This window comes from Gadus macrocephalus, chromosome 11 (assembly GCF_031168955.1).
Source record: "Gadus macrocephalus chromosome 11, ASM3116895v1".
Lineage (NCBI taxonomy): Eukaryota > Metazoa > Chordata > Actinopteri > Gadiformes > Gadidae > Gadus > Gadus macrocephalus.
In genome coordinates, this window is record NC_082392.1 from 9,093,087 (window position 1) to 9,118,106 (window position 25,020).

Here is a 25,020-nt window from a genome sequence, read left to right on the forward strand (position 1 = left end):
TCGGATTACCTTGCCTCCTACGAATATTACTATTTATTATTCCTATCAAGTCATTAAGGACATGCTCTCATCCAAAGCGCCTCACAGTTGTAAACGTTGTAGATACATTTCATTAATGAGCAGAAAGGGGTTAGACCCCCTGCTCAAGGAGGCCTACAGGTGGACATTAGGGGCTCAAACCCACAACCCTCCCTGAAGGAGCGTCCCTCTCTTTGTGGCTGCAGGCCTGCTCTGGTGCTGATGACCAGCACGGGGCTGTCCCGGGACGGCTACCAGGGGCGCATCGTCGTCAACGAACGCCACGTGTCCCTGAGCTCCACCACGGGGGCGGATGAGGGCAGCTACACCATCAGGGACGCCGACGGCAACATCAAGAGGAAGGTCTGCCTCAACGTGCAAGGTAAGGACCGGGCACACCACCCTCCGCCCCCCCGCCCCCCACGACTAGCACCATTAAGAGGAAGGTAAGGACCGGGCACACCACCTCCCCCGCCCCCATGACTAGAGCCATCAAGAGGAAGGTAAGGACCGGGCACACCACCTCCCCCGCCCCCATGACTAGAGCCATCAAGAGGAAGGTAAGGACCGGGCACACCACCTCCCCCGCCCCCATGACTAGAGCCATCAAGAGGAAGGTCGGCCTCAGCGTGCAGGTGTAGCTCCTGTTTCCGGTGTGACCTGGCTGACATGGACCTGTCTGTGTACCGCTGCATGTTTACGGTGCACGTCCATCCAGGACCTGGCTGTAAATGGGTACACCGTTGGCTTTGCGTGTTTTCATCTGGGCCCTTCTATCCCTCATGTCGTGCGATTGCTTTTTAGTCCTGAATAAAGAATAACGCATCACGGCCCAAAACACTTAGGCTGAATCCGAATACTTAGTACATACTATTTCTGTTCAGTGTCTACTACTTGACGGTACTACACTTCACAGTGTAGTACGGTCTACAGCTATGCGTTGAACGCCTCCGAACGCCTCCGAACGCTTCCGAACATCGCCGAAACTCCACAGGATGTTTGGAGATGACGTATCTCCCCTCAGATGCCGGCAAAATTACCTTGATAAGTTACCTGTTTTCCGTCTTGTCATCGTTGCTATTAAATTAAAAATGTCTCTTTTTACTTAATTACTTACTTTACTATTTTACTCTTTTTAATGTCTCTTTTTTTCGCCGCTTTCTACGACGTCTTTCTGGTGGTGTCGGGTCAGCCATCTCTTCTTCGTTCGTTACCAGACTCCGGTTGCATTGTGGGATAGCGTAGTGAACTCCGTGGTTTACTTTGGCGGTAGCACGCATTCGGAAACGTCTTCCGTACTACACAATGCGTACTGAGCATTCGGACACGCTATATTCTTGGCGTACTACAAAATGCATACTATATAGTAGTCAAGTATGAGTATTCAAATTCAGCCTTAAAGTATGAATTCAAGAAGTCCCCTCTATGTCTTCCTCAGAGCACTTCGACTACAAAGAGCTGCCCAACGACGGCGTGATGAAGATCAACCTCCGCCTGGACAGCTCCCTGGTCAGCCTCTACTACAGCCCCAACAACGACTCCAAACCAGTGCTGCTCATGGACAAGGGAGAGCTCACCCCGGTAAACACAGACTTCCCTCCTGTCTTTTTTATCCTGTCTGCTTCAATTCCCACTTGCATGCATTTGTCTCTCAGGCATATGCCCGACACGGCGTTCACTAGTACTCCTCACTGTGTGTGTGTGTGTGTGTGTGTGTGTGTGTGTGTGCGTGTGTGTGTGTGTGTGTGTGTGTGTGTGTGTGTGTGTGTGTGTGTGTGTGTGTGTGTGTGTGTGTGTGTGTGTGTGTGTGTGTGTGTGTGTGTTTCTTACTCAGAGCCTGAGTGAGCTGGGCATGGAGGGCCGTCTGCACATGGAGGGCACCACGGCGGTGCTGGACCACCTGCGGGCCTCCGACGCGGGACGGTACGAGGTGGTGGACGCCCTGAGCTTCCCCGTCGCAGTCTTCCACCTGGAGCTGGAGCGTAAGTGGGGTGGGGGGGGGGGGGGGGGTGGGGGGTTCATGGTCACCTCTTACCTTCTCAGGATAAGCCATTAGAAGATGAAGAAGTTCAGTGATAAAGTAAGACATAGTGAGAACTGCTGGAATTATATCCATGGAAAAATATGCAAACATGAACATCAGTGATGAAGATGTAATAAATGAATAAACATGGTGCAATTATAATTAGGGCATTTAACTGACGCTTTAATCCAAAGCGACTTACATCGGTTAACACAGACATTGGCACACCGACGGCAGAGTCAACCATGCAAGGCGACAGCCAGCTCGTCAGGAGCAGTTAGGGTTAAGTGTCTTGCTCAGGGACACATCAACACTCAGCTAGGAGGAGTGTGGGATGGTACAAGCAACCTTTCAGTTACATGACAGCTGCTCTACCTCCTGAGCTAAGCCGACCCGATGGTAGGGAGGTTGCCTCTCATAATATGGATAGATAACTTAGCAGAGCGGTGCGCTGGTAGAGTTAGCCCTTCGAGGCCTGCGCTGAGGAGATTGCTTGAATATTGGTTTAGTTATCTAATAAGGATGACTTTGTTGCATTCAATTTATGATACATAATTAAATATTTGATGAAATATTAAAATATGAAATCAATCGATCGGATGGGCAGGAGAGTGTAGTGTCAGGTGTTGGCTTCAAGGGTATGGTCAACTTAGTTCCTTATTTGTTTCCCTAGCTCCTATATTCATTCCCTGTTGTCCACCCCAGCCTACAGGCTCCCCATGGTGTTGGTGGCGGTGATCGCCCTGTGCGGCCTGCTGGCCTTCCTGCTGCTCGTGTGCCTGCTGTCCTGCCTGTGGAAGGTGAAGAAGAGGGCCAGGAGGGCCGCCGAACTGGAGAAGATCGCAGAGAATGCGGGCAAGGAGGACGAGGGGGACGCCTTCAGACAGGTCGGGGGAAGAAAGAACGAAATAACACTTACAATAAGTAACGCAAATATGTTGGTAGTTACTAAGGAGCGATGAGGAACGAAGGAAGAACGGCTGGGTGGTTAATGGGTAGGCCCTAAGTGACTGTGATTCAGGAAGTACTGAGTTACTGGTAAACAGACTTGGTGATTATATTAACTAATCATTCTGTGAATGAGCAAATTTGACCAAATGATTATGACAGCAACTGAATTTGATTATAAACCCCAAACCACTGTCACAATGAGGGATCTACAGCCACTTTAGTTCAACATTTAATTTGAAACGGCTGAAGAAATGCTTAAAAAATGGAAACATTAGAAAATATTAACATTAGAGAAATGCAGATAGAAACAACAATTCTGTGCCTAGGCATTTCCTAGGTACCCTCATTTTTTTTTTAACAAATAAAGAGCCTGCTCTCTTCTAGAACAGCCCTCTAGATTTCTCTACTAGTCCCGTTTACTGATCTGTAATAGTTCCCAATTATTTTTCATCGCGTTCACCTTGCTCTATAGGTTTCTACTCAGTATCTCTAGTTTGCATTTCGAGGAAGACAAGTGAAGGGTTTCTCCTTTCCCCATTGATGCCCTCTGCTGTTGAAAGACATCCTTGTTGACAGCATGAAGTTCTGAAGTGGCTGCTGTCTCTGCCATCGTCTTTCTGTCCACCCCAACTTTGGTTGGCATTGTGTGAGCGGGATGTTCAGCGTAGCAGTGATTTAGATTAGAGACCGAATTCATACCGGGCTTGTGTCACCAGCGGTAATCTCCTGTACACAGCTTTTTCTAGAGGAAAAAATCACCATCTGTAGGCCGAAGTTGCTGCTAATGGTGTGTTCCAGATGCCTCGTACACTACCCACACAAGTTACAAAGGGGGAAATCTCCCAGCTTTCTTGCGGCATTTCACAGAGGCACGCTCCCTTTTAACCTTTCCCACTCTGGATTCTGAGAGTCAACCGAGTTCAGTGAGGTTGACCGTACGACTCAACAAACAAAAATGGCTGCGCCCGTAAAGAGATGGATATTCTTTGTATTTTTACTATGTTGGTTGTTTTAATGTCGATTTTAAATGCTCTTACACACTTGATTACATTGCTGCTTTAATCCGGTCGATCATTTATGCATTGCAAGGTCTTGCTGTGCGTGCAATAGAATGTAAAGTTTATAAGCGTTTTTTAAGCTGGTTTGCTAAAGAGGCTAATGTAGCTAACAATGACTAGCCAATGACTCACAAAGACAAACAGCAATGCTATAAGTGCTAAAAGCCAGGAAATTAAGTCACAAGAGCAACTAATGCGGTTGGTGTACGAGGCATCTCAAACACACCATCAGCCTCGCAGCGCGTCAGTCGCAGCCATACTGTCTAAAAGGCTGAATATGTCACCACACCAAATGAATGTTTTTAGGGTTTGACCGTCAACGGGGCTGCGAAATGTCTCTGAAATACCACCGGGAATGTCTTGAAATGTCTGAAGTGTCTCCAAAACGTCTCCGGGAATGTCCGAATGTATCTGACTTTTAATAAGACCCAGCAGAGGCTCTTCAGTGTGGGAGTATGTGGTGAAGGAAGACAAAAGAAAGCTGCAATTTCAACATTTGTAACCGTGAGCTCACACCAAAAGCTTCATTAGCGTAAGTGATTTTAAATGGCTCCTGGTGATGAAGCCGCAGAGAGCAGTGTGATAGCAGCAACCTAAGCACACGCTATGTGGAGCTTTTGGTGTGAGTCCAGTGCAAAATAAGCCGAACTACTCCCAAATATTTTTTTGTAAAATCCGTCTGTTCATTAAATAACTAATTGTGAAATCCCAGGAAAAATTCAGTTGCTGTCATAATCAGTTGGTCAGATTGCTTATTCACAGAATTAATCATTAATACTGTATCACCAAGTCTGTAGTTTTTTTCAGTAACTCCTCAGTAATGCTTGAATCACAGTCAGGGCCTTCTCATTAACCACCCTGTCGTTCATAATTCATTCCTCATTCGCTCCTCAGTAACATTTTTGCATACTGTCGTGGATAAAACCCACGGTTAATACTCAAGTTAAAATACGAGAGGTTGAGATGGACTAGGGTTGAATGATCAAGGCTTTGTTGTCACTGCACAGAGTAACAACATCACCTGAGTTGGTTTGCAAAGTACTCGCGAACAGTCTTCAGGATCCGAATTATATTCCCCATTGTGATGCTCTCCAAACATGCACTTCGGCCAATCAGAATGCTAGTCTAAACTATTCCTGCGTTCCTGTCTCCCATTAACATTTATCTTCCCACCCACAATGCCGACAATAGATTCCATGCAGTAATTCAAGCATTACGTACAAAACGGTTGCATATTATTATTATACATTACAGTTATATGAAGTGAAGTCTTTAAATAAAATCCATTCATTGCCCTGTTTATTAACCACAGAGGGATGTCTGTCTGAGTGTTCACCGGTCAACCCAGGACCCTCTGAGGAGTTATGAATGACAATGGGACAGGGCCCCGAGCTTGCCCCTCCCCCCCTGCTGACGCGTTCCTCACTACTAATATTCCAACAATTTGGCTGAGAAGCCTCTAATATTTCCCACCATATAGTACCTTATTGTAAAGCGTTACCGAGTGCTCCTTTTGCTCCGGTTTTCTTAGCGGACGGTTGTTTCTTTTTTCCCGAGCTTTCAACCCTGAAATGACCCTGCACATAACTGTTACATGTATTAAATGTGTGTGTGTGATGTGTGTGTGTGTCCAGGTGGTGAAGAACATGAAGCAGCTGAATGATGACTCTAAACACTCCCAGGCGGAAAACACAGAGAAATCCCAGAGCACCGAAGTGGACATTAAAGTGAGGGACTTAACATGTTATCATGATCATCAACCCTGTAATCTCTTGATTGCATGTCATATATATATACATATAACCTACGAGTGTTTTCTAGCATGCTTCTCATGTCTCTATAACCTGTGAGTGTTGTCCAGCATGCTGTTCACGTCTCTATATGAGTGTTGTCTAGCATGCTGTTCACCTCTCTATAACCTATGAGTGTTGTCTAGCATGCTGTTCACCTCTCTATAACCTATGAGTGTTGTCTAGCATGCTGTTCACCTCTCTATAACCTATGAGTGTTGTCTAGCATGCTGTTCACCTCTCTATAACCTATGAGTGTTGTGTAGCATGCTGTTCACCTCTCTATAACCTATGAGTGTTGTCTAGCATGCTGTTCACCTCTCTATAACCTATGAGTGTTGTCTAGCATGCTGTTCACCTCTCTATAACCTATGAGTGTTGTCTAGCATGCTGTTCACCTCTCTATAACCTATGAGTGTTGTCTAGCATGCTGTTCACCTCTCTATAACCTATGAGTGTTGTCTAGCATGCTGTTCACCTCTCTATAACCTATGAGTGTTGTCTAGCATGCTGTTCACCTCTCTATAACCTATGAGTGTTGTCTAGCATGCTGTTCACCTCTCTATAACCTATGAGTGTTGTCTAGCATGCTGTTCATGCCCGGCTGCAGGGTCTGGAGGTGTCTTCTAAGGAGGTGGGCGTGGACAACATGGAGACTAGTGACTCCGGAGTGGGCTTCAACACCACCGCCCTCCCTTTGGACACCGACACCGACATCGGAGAACAAATCCTAGAATCCGAGGCTGAAGGCGTCTCCGTTGCCATGGCCCCTAAGCCAAGCCCACCCGCCGCCACCGCCGCCGCCGCCGCCGCCGCCGCCGTGACCACACCCAGTGCCCCGCCCTCCGTTGATGTACAGCCGCCACCACCTGACACCAACAGCACCCCCGACGACGCGCTGAACATCCCCACCTTTGCAGACGTCAAGCTTAGCCCGGCCCAAAGCCCTGAGCCCAGAGCCGGCCTGAGCCCCGGCTCCAAGCCAGGTGAGCGGGCCAAGACCCCCGAGCCCAGTCCCGTCCCCAGCCCGGGCCCGGCGCTGAGGGCCTCCTCCCCAATGGCTCCCTCCGCTCGCACCGCTCCCCCCACCCCAGAGGCCAAGCCTGCCCTCACGCCCACCCCGGAGCCCGGCGCTGCACCTGAATCAGCCCCCACCGTCAACGGCACCCCCGGACCCGCACCCGGGTCCAAAGCCAGTCCAGAAGCGGCTCCGAAGGTGGTCCCCCCGAAGACCCCCGAGGTGGAGCTGAAGGCCGACGCCCCTGGAGTCCAGGCTGAAGAGACCACCACCTGATCCCAGCCCTGGACAGACGCAAGGAAAGACCCACTGATAGCCAACACGGCCCCCACCACATCATGAAGAAGTGAAACCACACTTCCAGGGGCAGTGAATTAAATATCCCACTTCTAATGCCTGAACCTAATCGTAGCTAAATAAGGATATATCACTCGTTTGTATCTAACACATAACCTTTGAGACGTTTTAATCCAAACATCAGTTCACATGAGCAGATCAATGATCAAATAATGTTATAGGTAGTTCAACTCCTTGTGGCTTAATCTTTTAGATTGTACTCTCTCTTTTATAGTTTGGTTACTTCACAGTACAACTGCCAAACTGCAAACAGTATCTTTTGCAGAGTTTACAGCTAAATTGTTAACCCAAATTTAGGTCTAGGATTTTCTAACAATTTATGGTAAACACCATGGTTTACAACTAATAATTTAAGAAAGTGATTGACAAACACACTCATCTGTAAAATTCTACACTACACAAGTTGAAAGCAACTCAATTGAAACACGAATGCCCATTAAGATACCTGCTCTTTCGTCAAGCATGTGGATACAATAGTCAAACAGTCAAAAGCATGAACTTTTTGAGCCTATCTTTGAACATCGGCAGTTTTGTCGTCTCAGATAATTGTGGGAAGTCACGATTATACACAGATCAAACCGTACCCATCACAACTTGGAATGGCAATGCATTAACTCTGCAAGAATACTTCTTCAACATGGAGTAGAGAAACCACCTCTTGAAAGGAGCGGATGAAACAAAACACATGTTCAGCGGTCTGAAAACGACGTCCTGGAACACTTCCATCCATGGTCTTATCCTCATCCACAAATCGGGATCATATGGTTTTCATGGATTTGGTTTGCAAATCTCTTCCGTTGTTGCAAATGTACTACAAAGGTAAAACATGGTTTTCATGGTTCTGAAAGGGAAGAGACAGGCACTTACGGCCTTTTGCATTCTCATTTAGTTGCCACCGTTTATGTAAAAGATTCTGCACACAGACATCCTTTCCCTAAAATACACTTGTTTTCAACTCCATCACAAAAAGGAATAAGTTGCTACTTTCAATAACATAAAAAACATACTTACTATACTAAAAACATTGTTTTATCTGAGCAGTTTAGATTTTGATGCGATCGCTCAATTGCTATATTTTATTGTTGAAATGTTTGGATTTTTTTATAGACTGAATACTCAATAATGACCATTAACACCTTGATTTTTTATCAACTGTTTGAATTGAAGGAGGTCACAGATGCCTGCTGAAACTTCAGCCACTTTATGATACCATCTTGTGATACCTTGTTATTTACCACATGTGGTTGTCTATAACCGAGAGATAGAACTACATGGCTAAATCCATCACTATAAACCTTTTCTTTCAGCAGCATCATTGTAACTAAAGTAAATATATCTGTACATAGCCATGACAAAAGTATGTATATTGAGTCCTATTTAACGATGTGGACCAGATATTCCCAAACTAAGTTCGACATTTGTAGCCTGCTTGTGGTGCTTGGCCCATTTATCAAAAATGGATCAAAGCCCCTTATTTGCTCCTCCTCTGATGTCCACAAGAACGTCTGCCTCACTGTTGCTTTTGCCTTTGCCAAATACAGCTGCGTCCCTATCCAGACGTCTTAAAGCTATAGGGCTGCAGATGTGGATGCAAAGGGATTTAGTATTAGTTATCAGTTAGGTAAAGGAGGTGAGAAGATACATTTGATGCATGATTAAAAAAATAAAAACGATATCTCTACCTCATGGTTAAAATTACCCCACCTAAACCAATGAAAGACCAGGTATTGTGCGATAAAATTACCAAATAATCTTTGGTAATTTTTTTCAAAGGATTTGTCAAGAGAAGCACAATATAAGTGTTCATTCTCCACAAACAATATGGAAACTTGAGACTTGACCTTGGTCTACCAACCTCATTCCTACTGGACCCCTGTGTAGTCTTTTGGTGACAGTTAGAAATTTCATATGTATTTGATAAGGCAACGTGACAAGAGCCAAATAAAATGTCTAATTTGCTAGCATATTAACATGACATTAAATATTAAAAGCATGGGGTTCGATGAATGATGCGGTTTAGGTTCAATAAAAATCAAGTTATATACACAAGCAAGATAAAGTAATGGCATTACATGGTTTAACACTGAAAAAGAAATTCCAGGATGAATAAATAAACCGAAAAATCTTGGCAATACTGAAAGCATCTTCAATCCGCTTAAAAAAACACACACACACACACACACACGCACACACACACACACACACACACACACACACACACACACACACACACACACACACACACACACACACACACACACACACACACACACACACACACACACACACAAGCATAATACATGCTCCCTCACCCTGCTGGCCCAGATCAGTGCTGTAAATATTGCATGTTCAAGTCTGTTGTAATTCTCCCAGCCATAAGTTTTAGTTTAGAATGGTTGTATTGTATTATAATAGATAATATAGAATAAAAAAAAGAAATTTCTCACAATGTCTTAACTACCGAAAATGGAATATCTATAAAAAGCTATACACTATATAACACTAATAACTAACTGAACACCTTATTTATGAACCAAATATTGTACAATGTATCATGGACTATATTAGATCCATTGAGATCTATTCAGTTGCATTATCACCATTCCAACTTCAAGACACTCGCAGTGTAACTCAATGTATCTACATATTGTATTGCAAATGGACCATTAATGTCACTTTGAGGCGAAAGCATTCATTAGCATGGCCCCAAGATGTCATCCCAAGCAGCATGTTATTGCTGTTTGAAATAGTTTCATCATTCTTAATATTTGAATTTGTGTGTGTGTGTGTGTGTGTGTGTGTGTGTGTGTGTGTGTGTGTGTGTGTGTGTGTGTGTGTGTGTGTGTGTGTGTGTGTGTGTGTGTTTGTGTGTGTGTGTGTGTGTGTGTGTATGTATGCATGCGTGTCTGGGTCTGTTGTCACTGCTGTGTTGATTACTAGCTTTATATTTGTGTTGAATATCGAATGTGTAAAAATGAGACAAAGGTTATATATGTATCCATTCCTTGATATTGTGAGTATAGCTTACAAATGTCTGCCTATTATGTTCTGCAATGTGAACAACATTGTGTATGAAGGCATTTAAATTGACAAAAAAGGATTTGTAACATCGTGATCTCTGAGTTCCTTTGAGAGATGTTGTCTTGTTTTTAGTGCCTAAAAAATAGACTAGTTGGCCTGCATTCTGTTCATAGTCACTTCAAACTGTACTTTTTTCTACATGTAAGATGGGGTATTCACAATTTGGGCAGATTTTACAAATTCAATCTGCAACCTTGAATGATCTGTTTTGCTGTCTATCTAATAAATAAATAAATATACAAATATTTACTACTAATACATACAAAATATTAAATGTGCTGTGTAAATACAATGGAAATACCCAGAAATACAGTAGTGGTTGAGGACTTTTAAAGACGATGATTACAATCTAAAAATTTGATAAGCCTGCCAGGCTTTTCTCAATGCTAACAACAAAGAATTAAAGTAACAGTTTGAGTGTTTTCTAAGCATTGATAAAGGTGTCATCAATCATTCAATCAATCATCCTTCAATACATTTAGTGATACTGTTTAAGAAGCAAGTTTACAATAGCAAGTACTGCATGTTTAGGCTTTGGGTTGGAAGTGTCCTGTTCACTGACAACTGCACAACGGACGATCCGAAATGTGTGAGAGGGATTTGGTTTGCTCAAATAACAGGGCATCTCAACCTCTTATGTGCTAAAGCTAATGTGTTTCAGAAGGTTGGTGGTGCAATGCCCACCCAACTCAGTTTACCCACCACTAGAAACCTTTCCTGTCGAGTGTACTTCTCTCCGCTATCCCGGCCTGGGTGTGTGGGGTAACACGCGTTTCTCCTTGTATCGTCTCGACTTTGCACAATGCCACACACACATCACACAGTCACACACAGATGTGTTTTTTTTCTTCTTTTTTTTTTTGTAAAAGGAAACACTTTATGTCTTTATTTCATGTCTAAGAAGTTACAAAGAATAAAAGCAAAGAATTACAACGCCGGCTGTGATGTCGTCCCTGTGTGTCGGTACATCATTGTGACTACAACAGTGACTCTTATTGTGGTGTTGTGGTGTGACTCATTGGTGGGTTGCCGGGATCCCTGCTCATTACCACCTGTCACCCAGTCGTAGCGGAGGTGAGGAGTCCTTCATTCACAGCAGGCGCACTGTTTGAGTGACACCACAACCCCCATGTCACCAAGCCAGCGACCCCCCCCCCCCTGGGGGCAGCACATTCCCCTCAGCCTACCCCCTCCCCCAAGCCGCTGTCATCTCTTGCATAGCTTCCATAGTCACGCTTTAGTCACACCAGGCCATGTCACAAGACTGTGACGGAAATATTAATAGATAAGTAACATCATAGCACCGTTAACCATCTCTTTGAAGCTATGGAGCAGCTTTTGGCCTTTCTAGATCCCTAGCAGATGCTTCTAGATTCAATAGTTGTGTGTGATAAAGGGTCGTGTCAACTACCCTCTTTCTATGATGAAGTACATTTTAAGTATGTCCAAAACCTTTCCTGTCATCATTGTTATCATCATAATCAGCACTGTCATCATCATCATCGTCATCATCGTCATCATCACTATCATCGCTATTAAAATGATCCTCCTCAACTTCATCGTCATCATCTTCACCATCCTTTACATCCTCCCCCCCCCCTCACAGGGAGGGGCTGAAGATGGCGAGTGGCGCGGTGTTCCTCCCGTCGTCCGAGTCACACGGGTTAAAGAAGGGCACCAGCGGCGCCGCCACCGTCCCCAGGGAGAAGGTGTAGAGCGGCGCCATGCTGTCGGCGTTGTAGAAGGACAGCTCGCGCTGCTCACAGTCCAGGAACACGCCGATGCGCAGCAGGTGGCTGGACAGGACGATGCCCGTGGGCTCCGGGTCGGTGCACGCCACCAGCGTGCCGCTCTTCAGCGCCAGCGTCCAAATGCCGCTCAGGGTGCCGCTGTGGGCCATCTCCCCGCGGGGGACGTCGTCGCGGGCGACGCCCAGCCTCCAGGAGGTCTTGCGGCCCACCTCCACCTCCCAGTAGTGGCGGCCCGCGCTGAAGCTCTGCTGGCCGAACACGCAGTAGTAGTAGTGGAAGCGCCGCGGGTTGGCCGGGCACCCCGCCACGTCCTTGTCCTCCTCGTACCACATGGAGGCGCGGGACGGGGAGACGGTCAGCAAGGGGTGGGCGGTGTCGGGGTCAAAGGTGACGGCCGTGATGTCTGGTGGAGGAGAGCAGGCGACCAGAAAGGGAAGGATGTTATTTATTCTGCTATTGTTGTATGAACATAATTATTAAGAGTAATGGGGGTCGTTTTGGAGGACTTACTTGGATAGAGGCAGCTTTTCATGTGCTTCCATATTCTGTATTGGATAGGGCCCACAAATTGACCTGCTCGGACCTCGGTCTCTACCTCTCGTGGGGGGACGAAGCTTACCATGGACCTGCTCCGTCGGGGGGCAGTGGAGGAGGAGGAGAGTTGAGGGATAAGATGACAGCACATTAAGGAGTGTGTCAGTAGAGGGATTAGGGAGATTAAGGGGAGGAGAGAGAGAGAGAGGAAGAGAGAGAGAGAGAGAGACAGACAGACAGAGAGAGAGACAGACAGTAACAGACAGAGAGAGCGGGAGGGCATATGCTGGGCATGCATGGAGTCAGGCTGGTGAGAACAGGGGAAACTTATTTTGAAATTTTGAAAACTTAGTTACTTTTATTAGTTTTTTTTGTTATCACAAAACTTGCCTTTTTATGAGGTCTTTAATTTCCTGCCATGAAGAAAGATTACAGTGAAAATCTTGTTGACTTAAAAGCACAAACACAGCCATTTGTAATAATGTAGAGAAAGTGTTTTATTGGGAAGCGTCCAGGGTGAACACAGCCCCGGCCTCGCTGTGCTGCCCTTCTGTCTCTCACCTTTTAATGAGAAATTGATTTAGACCAGCGGAAAGCAAGACAGTCAACCAATCAGCCAATCAATGGCTGTAATTGATCAAATGAGTGCAACGTAGTGCAGAGGAAGAGCTGACAAGGTGGCTTTGCAAAGAGGGGCCAAGGGCTGCACTCTGTTGCCCCTCGGATACAGGAGAGGAGGTAATACTAGACTCCAGATTATGGAGATACAGCTGTGGTTACGTGTCTGAATATAACGGAAGCCGATTGGACGTTTGGGGGTCTGACATTCAAGGACTGGAAAACAAACCTGGAGAAGTATGTATTGTGTGTTTGTGTTCTGCGATAGTCATTGGAGATTAAGCTAGTCAATTTTATACATTATGCAAGGGCATCATTATAAGATGCCCTAGCTTCATATAATGTACTAGATCATTCCAAGGACCTGAAAGCACATGAAGAATGTGTGTATGAAGAATGTACTAGCGTACTAGAATGGACTAGATCATTCTGAGGGCCTGGCTATACATTGTGTGAAGAATAGAATAGAATAGTACATTTTAGAAGGCCCTATTTGGAGCTGTATATTTCATGAAGATTGTTCATTATAGAATAGTTAACTTTCAAATGTACTTTTTGGAACTATTACCTTCTTTTAATGTAAGGTTGATTATTGAATATAACTAATTGTCAAAGCCATTCCAAAAATGATTTACATTACAGAATAATATATATCATATATTTGGAACTATTAAATTATTTAAATAACGTAAATAATATAATAATATGCAGTATTAGGAGCAAGTGCATTCTATAAAGGATTCATATAATAGAACAAAAAATAGAACATACTATTTGGAACATTCTTCAAATATTGTAAATTATTTTTAGAATGTACTGCTCCATATTAAAACTGTGATCACTCTGTCTTTTAATCAATCTGAAGATGGTCAATCTTCGAGCTCTTGAAAAAGAAAAAAAAAGGCATCCTAATTCATTGTATTTATGCTTGTGGATCAGCGACAAGAAAGAAACAACGTACTTTGAGCAGCTTAGGACTGTCCTCCTCGGCCAGCTTGCTGTTGAGCGTCGTGACGGCTCTCTCCAGGTCCTTCCCTTGCTCTGCGATCTTCCTCTCTCTCCCCCTCAGCTGCTTCACCTGCTTCTGCCGCGCCTTCCTGAGGCGCTCCAGGTCCAGGCACTCCTCCTCATCCAGGAAACGGTGGAGGTTCTGGAACTCGGACCGCACCTCCCGCTCCAAAACATCAAAGCAGTTCTGAAAACACCCAGGAGTCAAGCTGTTTTATCTTTTTTTTTTTGGGGGGGGGGGGGGCGTGAATGGATGAATATATGGACTCTCTACCCTTACACTAATACAAACATTGAGGCACAACGAAAATAATACCTGTACTGTTTTAGCAAATGCTTATTTCAAAACAGTGTGAGGTAAATACCTCTACTCCAACGGACTGTATGTACATCTCACACTCTTCCTCTCTGCACTCGTCCAACTCATGTTGGATCCTTTTTATAGCATCAATGAGCTTCTCCTGCAACACACACACACACACACACACACACACACACACACACACACACACACGCACACACACACAAACGCATACACACACACACACAAAAACAAACACACACACACATGCACACACACACACACGCACACACACACACACACACACACACACACACACACACACACACACACACACAAACACACATTCACACACACACACACACACACACACATACACACACACAAGCATGCTCGCATACACACACACACACACACATACACACACACAAGCATGCTCGCATACACACACACACACACACACACACACACACACACACACACACACACACACACACACACACACACACACACACACACACACACACACACACACACCACAAACTGCATTAACAGAATATTTAAGAAGTATCCAAGGGAAGGTTAAGTCAGTAGAGGCAAGGGTTAGTTGATCTCCATGTTATACTTTACTATAAGAGTAAAATAGGTATGGCTGGTCTCTTCAGCGTAGGATTTGCCTGACAAATGTCATATGTCTGCTAAAGTAAATGTCACGTCTCCTGTCTAAAGTTTGTGAATCTTACCTTGGCAACAGAGAGGCCATTTCTGCAGTTGTTGTTTCTGTCAGTCATGTGTTTTCTGTAGTACTTGCCAGTTTCTGGTATCCCGAAAAGAAGGCTACATATGGGACACCTGGGAATGAGCAGGGGGAAGTGAAGCAGAGAAATGAAGAGGAGGGAGGGATTAAATGGGAGGGACAGACCAGAGCCTATTTGAAATGAAAATGATAGCGCAAAAAAAGAGGGGGGAGCAGAGAGAGGGAAAGAGAGAGAGAGGTAAAGAGAGTAGAGCACACATATAGAGAGGAAGGCAGTTAAAGGTGGGAGCGGGGGGTGGGGTGAACATACTACGCATACAATACTGACACAGGAAAAGCAATAAAAGAGCTGAGGTTGAACACAAGCAAGGCTGAGAAATGTCAAGACGGGTGAGCTAAGGTCATCTTAAGAACGCACCGCCCTGCAACGGGGCCAGAGACTCCGTTTGGGAGAGATAAACAGATGGAGGGAGCGAGGGAGGGAGACAGGATGGGGGGGGGGGGGGGGGGGGGGAGAGAAAGACTAGTCTAGTTGCCAGGGCTAGCTGTCGGACAGAATTTCAATGCCAGAGACAGAAGGTTCTATTCCTGTCTACCGGTGTCTTTGGTAACAAAGGTGCACTAGCCAGTCAGACAAACAGTTGGACAGCCAGGCAGGCAGGCAGGCAGGCAGGCAGGCAGGCAGGCAGGCAGGCAGGCAGGCAGGCAGGCAGGCAGTCAGGCATGCAGGGGAGAGAAGAAGCCAGCTAGCCAGATATAGTTTTTCGAGTGGGAGTGGCATTGCCTGCAGAAGTAGACAGCGCTGTTTTATGTGTATATTGGCTTAGTATTATCTGGGGGATCTGATAGGATCCACGGTAGAAACTGAGGCATCAAAGCTGCAATAAAGCATTCTGTTTGGATATCCATATCTGCACTGTGTGCCATTCTATCTGAGCCCAAGCACCATAAACATACAGTCAGCAATTATTTCCCACAGCTCCCTGCACATTGTCTGCATCCCAGTGGAAAAGTAAGAACTTCCCCTTTCTGAAAGACGTCGACCTTTAAAATCCCTGCAGTTCATAACCTGAACTTAGTATATTTATGTCTTTGCCTGTTTTGTTGTGTCTGTAATTGTATTTTTTTAATGTACTCTGCATGCAAACAGAAACAAACACACACACACACACACGCACGCACACGCACACGCACACGCACACACACACACACACACACACACACACACACCACGCACGCGCACACACAGCGTGCAGCACTGTCTGCATGTTGGTGCAAAGGCAGCATTACTCATCTCTGCGAATGTTGCTCATCTATAATTCATGGGAGCGGGTGCTTGCAAGGGATTGTGCTGAGCTCAGGGTGAGCCTGCTGCACTAATGTAGTATGGTAGATGAACACGTCGATTAAAGTGTGATCTATGACAATGCACCCATTCGGATGGAAGGTAACAGCTAGTTATTGTATCATGGTGTTGTCTATTACAAATTAATGCCACATTGAAAAGCATGGACCATTTATAGTTCCATCCCGCTCCATAAAGATATATAGACCCATACATTTGCACCTCATCAACATAAAGGGACACACTCAAAACCGTTACAATTATACAAATACACATTGTGCAACCTATTTTGAACATTAGCCCCACTCATAGAAGTCTTCAAATAGGCCCCGCCCATAGCGGCGCTTATCAATGACGACATCCCATCTCGACGTAAACAAGAGCATGTCGCACAAGAAGTCCCAAGTAGGAGGTGAACCAATATTTCCATTCTCTTATTAATGACTTAACATTTAGGAACATACCTGTTATTCTGCGGTTAGTTCCCACTTCCAAGTCTTTGACTTCCGCAGGAGTCCAAGCAGGCAGAACACTTAAACAAAAAAAAAATGCTAACACGGGTAGCTAACGCTTTGAATGAAAGAGACAGCTCATAACGATTGGTTTTACAGTTATAAGTTATAAGGGATTTGATTTGCTTCTGTTTGTTCAAATGGAAATACGTACGTGAGTATGCAAATCCGTATTATTCTACTTGTGTTTTGCTTGTCATGGCTATATTTGAACACCCACTTATTACTAAGTGTTCTTTGCTAACTTCTAATTGAGAATAGTAGGTTGTGGAGGTGGTATTCATGTCCTATTAATCATTATTAATGTCCTATTACTCTGTATTAATGTCCTATTACTCTATATTAATTTCCTTTTACTCTGTGCTAATGTCCTATTACTTTGTCTTCATTTCCTTTTACTCTGTATTCATGTCCTATGACTCTGTATTAATTTCCTATTACTCTGAATCAATGTCATGTTTCTGTGTATTCATGTCCCACTCTGTAAACATGTCTTATTACTCTGTATGCAAGTTCATATTACTCTGTATTTTTGTCCTATTATTTGTATTGCTGCCCTATTACTCTGTACGTAATTAATGTACCATTACTCTGTACGCAAGTTCCCACTGCTCTGTATTCATGTCCTCTAACTCTGTATTATTCTATTCTAGAAATGAACGGACTGGCAGACATCGAGGTGGACTATAAGCGCAAATATAAAAACCTTAAACGAAAGTTAAAATTTCTTGTTTATGTAAGTATTACTGTTTTTATATGATAAATAAATAACCAGCTGCACTAGACAGTTATTCAAAACTACGTTCTGTTTTTTCTTCCAGGAGCAAGAGTGTTTCCAGGAGGAGCTTCGGAGGTCACAGAGGAAGTTACTCAAGGTCTCCAGGGACAAGAGGTGGAGCTCTGACCTCAATAACTGAATCATTGCATTGATAATTGGCGAATAGTTGAAAATTAGTAAATATGTGTTCTATTCTTTGTTTCCAGCTTCCTCCTGGACAGACTGCTGCAATATGAGAGGGTAGACGAGGACTCCTCAGGTGCAGTCTACCTTTCTAAGCATTTATATTGTAAATTTTTCTTTCAAAGCATTTTATTCTTTGTGCGCCAATCAACTGCACACCTGCACTGAGATTCCCTCTGCTTTCTCTACCAGATTCGGATGCTACGGCTTCTTCAGAAAACAGTGACACAGAAGGCTTCAGGGAAAGAGAACGGGAGCGAGACGCAGGGAAAAAGTAAGAGTTAATACAGGGAGAAATCATCGAATATAGCCTACTGGCCCAGTATGAGAGCTTGTTAAGAACCGATAAACTTTCATTGTAACACTCATCAGTGCTGAACGTGTCTCAAGGTGAGGACATTATTTTGCATTACATTTGTTCTTGTTCCATTATTTGGCATGTCATTTAGTTACACCGTTTTAATTAAAAAAGATTAGAGGTTCAATCTAAGGGCTCATGGGCTCATGGGCTCATGATCTCAAATAAAGATAAAGCTGTTAAAAGTAATGCTGCAGAAGGGAGAAATATAAGGTCTGGTCGATAAAGGATTATTAAAAAATGTCTTTAACATATTTGTATTACTTGATAAATATGTTACAGCAGGGCTGTAGATAGAAAGTGAACCAAAAATACTTGAGAAACCATGAATATCTGTTATTGCCATTTATTTTGGCTTGGGTGTTTATTGGGGAGCATTTTGCTTTGTGTGCAAATCCGGTAAAGACACCTGTGATTTCTATCATTAATTATATAAACTGCAAAATAAATAGAATCCCTCCCTATTTAGGTTGAAAACATTGCCTATCCTTTTGTGTTCTTGGCTGAGACAAGCTATACAATACACAATAGCATCAAATCTCCCCTTCTGCTCATAGTCAACAGCACACTCTGTTATCACACGCCTTGTGTTCATTTCTGTGGTCTCCCTCCCAGGCGCAGGAGTAGTCCCGGAGCCAGCCTCCCTCCTTCCTCCTCGGCACACCTCTCCCTGCTCTCCCGCCCTGGGGTAGCTTCCCTTCAGTCCTCCGGCTCCGGGGATTACCTCAACACGGTGAGCTCTCAGTCTCAGTTCACCCTCTATGTCTTCATGAACACTTGCTCCACTGTTTCCACCCTTCCCATGACAATTACACCCCCGGTTTTATTTAAGTTTTTATTTATTTATTTTATTTGTTGGTCATATGTTGTCCTTATTATTTAATTGTGGTTATTTATCCCTGGTTTTGGTTTATCATGACCTCATTGTCTTTACATCGTCCTTGTGCATTTTGTGTGTGTATGTGTTGTACCGTGCATGTGTGTGTGTGTGTGTGTGTGTGTGTGTGTGTGTGTGTGTGTGTGTGTGTGTGTGTGTGTGTGTGTGTGTGTGTGTGTGTGTGTGTGTGTGTGTGTGTGTGTGTGTGTGTGTGTGTGACACATGGGGCCTGTTTGCGTGTGTGATGGGCAGATGCCCTTCCCACCAGAGTATCTGGCCCCGCCGGCCGAGCGTGTGAAGAAAGAGAGAAAGATTCAGACGCCTAAAAACAAGAAGGACACACCTGGGAAGGTGAGAGAGGAAGGGTATCAGTTGCCTGGATAATCACATCTATAATGACACACACACACACACACACACACACACACACACACACACACACACACACACACACACACACACACACACACACACACACACACACACACACACACACACACACACACACACACACACACACTCTGAACGCACACACTCTGAACTGGATTTTTGGGTCAAAGGTTATTAATTATTAATCCATAGCAAACAATGAAGGGGGCTGTGACCTACTTGTGGACCATCAGCAACACTGCACACCCATATACACACAGCTTGGTTCCACTGACCTTAATCCATACCCCTGGTTTGTTAACCTTTCTGTTTTGTTTACTTTCCTTCTCTGCATGCCACTCAGGTAGTTGCACCACTGACGGCTAATTACCAATCGGCCCCTGCGGGCCCCCCCGCGGGCAGCGGCCCCTTCAGCTGGGTCCCCCGACAGATGCTGAGCGGCGACGCCGCGGAGGAGGAGGGGGACAGCGACCTGGACAGCGACCGGGGGGACGAGGACCGGGGGGAGGGGGACGAGGCTGAACTAGTCATTGATATCCCCAATGAGTGATGAGGAGATGCTGCTGGTTGTTTTTGTATTTTATACTTGTATGCATGGTGTGGGTGTGTTTCTGTGTGCTGGTCGGCCTTGGTTTGCAAAACGCAATGTAATTATGTATGGTTGAATACCGCAACTCCCTGCTTAGAATCTCAAAGGAGGAGCCAAGCACCCCCCTGTGGAGGGTTGGCCTTACTGCAGTCTCACTGCCAAAACAATGCGTCTCGCACACAACTCTGATATGTTATGCTATTATTAGCTGTCCGTTAATGAAGATAATACAAAGAACACAGGATATTGATCTCCCTCGAGAGTCATAGCTTTGCTTTCTTTGATCGTTCCCTCACTAATTATGTTTCCATTATTAATAATATTTGTTTACGTTCTGTTTAAATCGGGCCATTGTTCAACTGATGTTTTTTCATAATTTTAGATTAAAATGGTGAAATTAAACCTGGCTTAAAGTATTGATTTTTATTAAGATAAATCTTGTTATTTATCTGATTTCACTTTGGTCTTATTGAAGTACTCCTGAAGTACTCTGGATGTTCTTGTTGTAACATTGATACTCACTTCCCCTCAACCGTGTGTTCACCAACGCAGCATTCAATCTCTTTAAAAGTCAGGTACTAAGAGGCTTCACCTAGCCCGCCTGAGGAATCACACCCCAAAGCAACGATACCAGTTACTGCCTCCCTGGTATTTTGATGAATAATAACATCTGGGTGAACTCATTTTTACCCTACTTCACTAATATCTGCAATATATATACAATTCTTCTTTTTTATACAGTACAAGGGTATTGCATAACGATGTAGAATGGTATGTATTCTTATAACTGTTAATCTTTAATATTTATAAAGGTTCTATTTGGTCAATCACAAAAGTCCTTTTTGCCAGCACTTTGGAAGGAATTACACAATCTTCAGCCCAGCCCACGGGCGCTGGTGAATAATGCTGGCTATAACTCTGAAGGAGTGCGGCCTGGCTTCATTCCAATACATTTGTGAGACGTTTTCTTTTACAGAGAACAATTTTCTGCTTTAATGCAAATTTCACAACGATTTGGGGAAAGGGTAGAGTGTCCCAAAAGGCTTATTATTAATATTCAGAACTACAGATACCTAACTGAGGCCAGGTCAAGCATTTCCCTGGGGATTTATACTGCACTCCAGAGTATGACAATGTATGACAAGTGTATGACAAATGTCGCAATCTCTTAGTATTCTAACACAGATTACAGGGTTGTATATGTTTATATGTTATTTGTAAACATACTATTCAAACTATGTTATTCAGGTGTTATGTTCTGATCATCTGTTAATCTTAGATGGTTGCAAACGCCAATGTTCCGTTGGGATTGGCATATTGCAAGTCCAAACACCTGCATGTTGTTTGGAGGGTGCAGAGTATGTGTGCGTCATAATGAATCACTGTTCCACTGATCCTGTCAATCAGCTGACAAACCCATGCAGAGAGTGCTCTCTGGGAATGCAGTCTTACAGGTAACTGCTGGTTCATTCAGGGCGTGGGCTTTGGCTTGTGTACTTAATAGCAAAAAGCATTTAAAGGTGTAACCATAGTAGAGAGAGGGAGTGAGGGGTTGAGGTTGAGGTGTAGCCAGAGCGAGAGAGCAAGAGAGAGAGAGAGAGGGAGGAGGGACAGACAGAGGGGGCGAGGTTGTCAAGGAAATGAAGGCGCAAGCGAGATTGTGCCTGCAACACTCTCATTCTAACACAGCGAATGTAACGCTAAGGCGAGACAGAAGGCATGGATGAGGGCACATTTAAAGAGAGAGCGAGAGGAGACTGAAGAACAACAAGCCACCACAACAGAGACGTACCAGCCTGGACCACCGTTATCCTTCCATCCAGATACAGAAGCCTCTGTATAATTGATAAGCATCGCTCACGCCCTCTGTGTGTGTGTGTGTGGGCAAGAGGAAGAGTGGAGAGAGAGTGGGAGGGAGTCAGCACCAGCAGCACCAGCACCAGCATGTTGTGGCAGGGAGCTCTAATGAATGCAGCTGCTGTCACGGCCTGCATCCTGGCAGTGCTGGGCCCGGTCTTGTCTCTCCCAGCTGAGGACTGCAGCCATTGCTTCTACAGGCAGACGCCTCCGCGGGGACCCTCGTCTGAAGCCCTGCCACAGCTCTGCCACGGTGCCCCCGGGGGCCAGGCCTTCGCAGCGCTCCGCAGCCCGACCTGTGACACAGCAGTCCTCTCTGCCTTCCGCGTCGGCCATGTAGGGACTGTGAGGGAGGGAGAGGAGGCAGTGGTGAGGAAACGTTTTTTTTCTGTATTATTATGATATCAGCTGAGAAAAGCTGCCTCTGGATTATGTCAGAGGTTTCAGGGACTACGTTGTTTGTTGAACTTTTGAGTGAATCTCCAGTGCAGAGGTCAAGGTAATTCAAGGTAACTCAACTATCAATCGGGAATTATTGATTTCAGAAGATAGAACTGTTTAATGAAAACTCTTAAATCGTTCATTTGGAGTTGTAAAGTCAAACTATCTCAACTCTTTACTCAAACGCATCAGTAAAACAGTTGAATATTTATCAAGAGTTAAACATTGTCTTTTGGCATACGTTCTGTATGGTCAGAAAGAATCCTCCTTTCTAATCTCAACTACAGAACCTATATTCAGAGCTATACAATAGTTCCACCATATAGAATTGAACCATCTATGACATCCCACCTCTATTCTATTTCTCTTTCAGTCCGAAATCCCAGACCTTGATGTACTGACCCCTGCCCTGCTCCAAGGAGACGGGGGCGACGCTCAGCCCTCCAATGTTCCTGAAGAATCTCCTCTCAGGCTCTGGGACTCCTCCATCACCACCCTGGTCCTCTCCTCCGTCAGCCCACAGTGCAGCTCCGTCAGAGGGGACCTCTACGTGGTCACCGGGCGAGGGCGCCTGGGACCGGACGCCCAAGGCGGGGATGAGGGGTGTGAGGCCAGTCAGCTGCTCTGGTCGGCGATGTGCTGTGACGTTCCCTCCGGGGGGGACCAGGGCTTCAGTGTGGGCCTGGTCCGAGAGGCCATGGGGGAGGAAGAGCAGCAGGTGAACGTGGAGCAGCTGGAGGAGATGCTAGGAGTCACAGAGCTGTTCTCTGAGGGCTGTGGCGGTAGCTCTGGGCAAGCCGCGGTGGACTTCACACTTGGCGCTGAGAGAGTTTTACTGCAAGATGCCTCAACGAAGAGCGTTGAAGATTCAGAGGATCAGGGAACAGATCAGGACTCCTCTGGAGAAGGGATCACGGAACAGGCAGCGAGTGTGGAAGATCAAGTTGCTGATGTTGATGCCACCCCGAAACAATCTGACGGAGAGGAGGGGTCGACATCTCCACAGGACCCTGATGAAGAGCAGAGCGACGAGAGGAGATCAGAGGCACGAGCCGGAACAGAGTCAGGTCATTCTTCAGATGAGGGCGAGACGGCCGAGCAGACAGCAGATACGGACCCAGAAGAGGCTGAGACCAACAGCACTATCATCTACCTTATCTCCACCAGCGTCTACATTCTCACCCTTCCCCTGCGCCCCGTGTTCTCCACCCTCTACAGCCTACCTGGACAGGTAAGACAGCGCACCGCACACATGGGGACTCCATTCTCCTGGCATGCACCGCAATCTGGTTTAACCGCTTTCTCCTCCTTTCACCTGTTGTTTCAGGTGGCATACATTCTTCAGGAGGACCTGGGAGTTCTCACCGCGCTGCCCGGAGACACCTGCTACATGCTGTACTTTGTGGCCTCCGGCGTTGTGTCTTGGATGCGTTGGGCGGTGGAGGTCGTGCTGGACCTGGTGGGGGGATGCGGCTGTGGCTTGTACCACTGCACCTCGGCCATGGTGGGAGAGCTGCTGGGCAGCTGCTACACCGGGGTCACCGGGGTGGGGACGCTGGCCGGCGACTCGGTCGGGATCGTGGGGGAAGTGGCGGACAACGCCTGGTGGGTCACCAGGCTGCTGGGCGGAGAGCTGTGGGAGCAGAGCAAGGGGTACGCGGGGACGGTGGGATCGGAGATGGGGGGCCAGGTGATCACCGTAGGCGGGGGGCTGGGGACGCTGGTGTGGAGAATTTTGAGGGGGGTGTTTCGCGTGATCAGATTCGTAGTGGGTTTAGTCTTTGGGACACTGCGGTTGATTGCGGTTGGCCTCGTAGATCCAGCCACACCGGACGATCCACCTGCGTTGGTGAATCAGTTAGTCAATGCAGAATAACCCAGCTCATGGCCGTCATAATGTTTTGTTTGCAATGAAACTAAAATTAAAATGTAAAACAGATTTATCCTTTAACAAGTAGGGTATTCAAACAATTATATCGTTAATACACAGAAATAATAACACGTTACCAAAGATTCGACTCACACTGTTCAGAAAGTAAGGGTTGTTCATAACTGTTCAACAAATGTGTATGGTTTTGAATTTAGGTTTATTACTGTTTTAACAATATTATGGAAGTTGAATTGTAAAATAAGGTTTGCCTCAAAATGTTTGAATAAACAATAATTACAACACCTTTAATTTATGCTGTTTACAAGATTTTTTTATTGGCAATAATTGTTATAGTAGCTATCTGGATATATATATTTTCTTCTTCTTGTTATTATTATTATTATTATTATTATTATTATTATTTTATATATATATATATATATATATATATATATATATATATATATATATATATATATATATATATATATATTCTTATTATAACGAGGCAATGTAAATACTGCCTTGGTGTGGCGGAAACGCTGCAAAACAACG

The 25,020-nt window shown here is 45.1% G+C and overlaps 4 protein-coding genes across 9 annotated transcripts in view; 3 read left to right on the forward strand and 1 right to left on the reverse strand.

The window, feature by feature from the left end:
- Positions 1–9,475, forward strand: part of si:dkeyp-77h1.4 (uncharacterized) — a 20,500-nt gene extending 11,025 nt beyond the window's left edge. For 2 of the 3 annotated variants that reach the window (XM_060064092.1, XM_060064091.1), the window contains exons 6-11: positions 225–400; positions 1,457–1,599; positions 1,853–2,000; positions 2,747–2,928; positions 5,685–5,777; positions 6,427–9,475. In XM_060064092.1, coding sequence (XP_059920075.1) covers positions 225–400; positions 1,457–1,599; positions 1,853–2,000; positions 2,747–2,928; positions 5,685–5,777; positions 6,427–7,134 — 1,450 coding nt within the window. In that variant the 3' untranslated portion in view covers positions 7,135–9,475. The remainder of the gene's footprint in view (positions 1–224; positions 401–1,456; positions 1,600–1,852; positions 2,001–2,746; positions 2,929–5,684; positions 5,778–6,426) is intronic. The other variant, XM_060064094.1, reaches the window with a different exon arrangement.
- Positions 9,476–9,988: 513 nt separating this feature from the next.
- si:ch73-54f23.4 (zinc-binding protein A33) lies at positions 9,989–15,700 on the reverse strand. Its single transcript, XM_060064097.1, has 6 exons — positions 15,252–15,700; positions 14,573–14,668; positions 14,161–14,394; positions 12,972–12,994; positions 12,558–12,673; positions 9,989–12,450 (listed from the first exon to the last, which is right to left on the reverse strand). Exons 1-6 carry the CDS (start codon positions 15,297–15,299, stop codon positions 11,897–11,899), a joined length of 1,071 nt encoding a protein of 356 aa, XP_059920080.1. The 5' UTR covers positions 15,300–15,700; the 3' UTR covers positions 9,989–11,896.
- Positions 15,701–16,922: 1,222 nt separating this feature from the next.
- Positions 16,923–20,699, forward strand: ino80e (INO80 complex subunit E). Of its 4 annotated transcripts, none has more exons than XM_060065211.1 (8): positions 16,925–17,022; positions 17,776–17,858; positions 17,944–18,014; positions 18,107–18,159; positions 18,276–18,357; positions 19,057–19,174; positions 19,571–19,669; positions 20,052–20,699. In XM_060065211.1, the coding sequence occupies exons 1-8, from the start codon at positions 16,962–16,964 to the stop codon at positions 20,256–20,258; spliced, it is 774 nt and encodes a 257-aa protein (XP_059921194.1). In that variant the 5' UTR covers positions 16,925–16,961; the 3' UTR covers positions 20,259–20,699. The 4 variants fall into 4 exon arrangements, with proteins under 4 accessions (XP_059921198.1, XP_059921194.1, XP_059921197.1 ...); XM_060065214.1 differs by lacking the exon at positions 16,925–17,022 and adding an exon at positions 17,029–17,276; XM_060065213.1 differs by lacking the exon at positions 16,925–17,022 and adding an exon at positions 17,029–17,272.
- Positions 20,700–21,820: 1,121 nt separating this feature from the next.
- On the forward strand, positions 21,821–24,774 carry LOC132467726 (uncharacterized). The gene is made up of 3 exons (XM_060065240.1): positions 21,821–22,523; positions 22,969–23,826; positions 23,923–24,774. The coding sequence occupies exons 1-3, from the start codon at positions 22,242–22,244 to the stop codon at positions 24,469–24,471; spliced, it is 1,689 nt and encodes a 562-aa protein (XP_059921223.1). The 5' UTR covers positions 21,821–22,241; the 3' UTR covers positions 24,472–24,774.
- Positions 24,775–25,020: the final 246 nt, after the last annotated feature.

Coding starts and splice junctions, on each gene's coding strand:
- ino80e (XM_060065211.1), top strand. CDS start 16,962: ATGACGACATCCCATCTCGACGTAAACAAGAGCATGTCGCACAAGAAG. Junction 17,023..17,775: donor CAAGAAGTCCCAAGTAGGAG/GTGAACCAATAT, acceptor ATTCTATTCTAG/AAATGAACGGACTGGCAGAC. Junction 19,175..19,570: donor CCGGGGATTACCTCAACACG/GTGAGCTCTCAG, acceptor TGTGATGGGCAG/ATGCCCTTCCCACCAGAGTA.
- LOC132467726 (XM_060065240.1), top strand. CDS start 22,242: ATGTTGTGGCAGGGAGCTCTAATGAATGCAGCTGCTGTCACGGCCTGC. Junction 22,524..22,968: donor GGGAGGGAGAGGAGGCAGTG/GTGAGGAAACGT, acceptor TTTCTCTTTCAG/TCCGAAATCCCAGACCTTGA. Junction 23,827..23,922: donor TCTACAGCCTACCTGGACAG/GTAAGACAGCGC, acceptor CTGTTGTTTCAG/GTGGCATACATTCTTCAGGA.
- si:ch73-54f23.4 (XM_060064097.1), bottom strand. CDS start 15,299: ATGACTGACAGAAACAACAACTGCAGAAATGGCCTCTCTGTTGCCAAG. Junction 14,669..15,251: donor ATGGCCTCTCTGTTGCCAAG/GTAAGATTCACA, acceptor TGTGTGTTGCAG/GAGAAGCTCATTGATGCTAT. Junction 14,395..14,572: donor TACAGTCCGTTGGAGTAGAG/GTATTTACCTCA, acceptor GGGTGTTTTCAG/AACTGCTTTGATGTTTTGGA.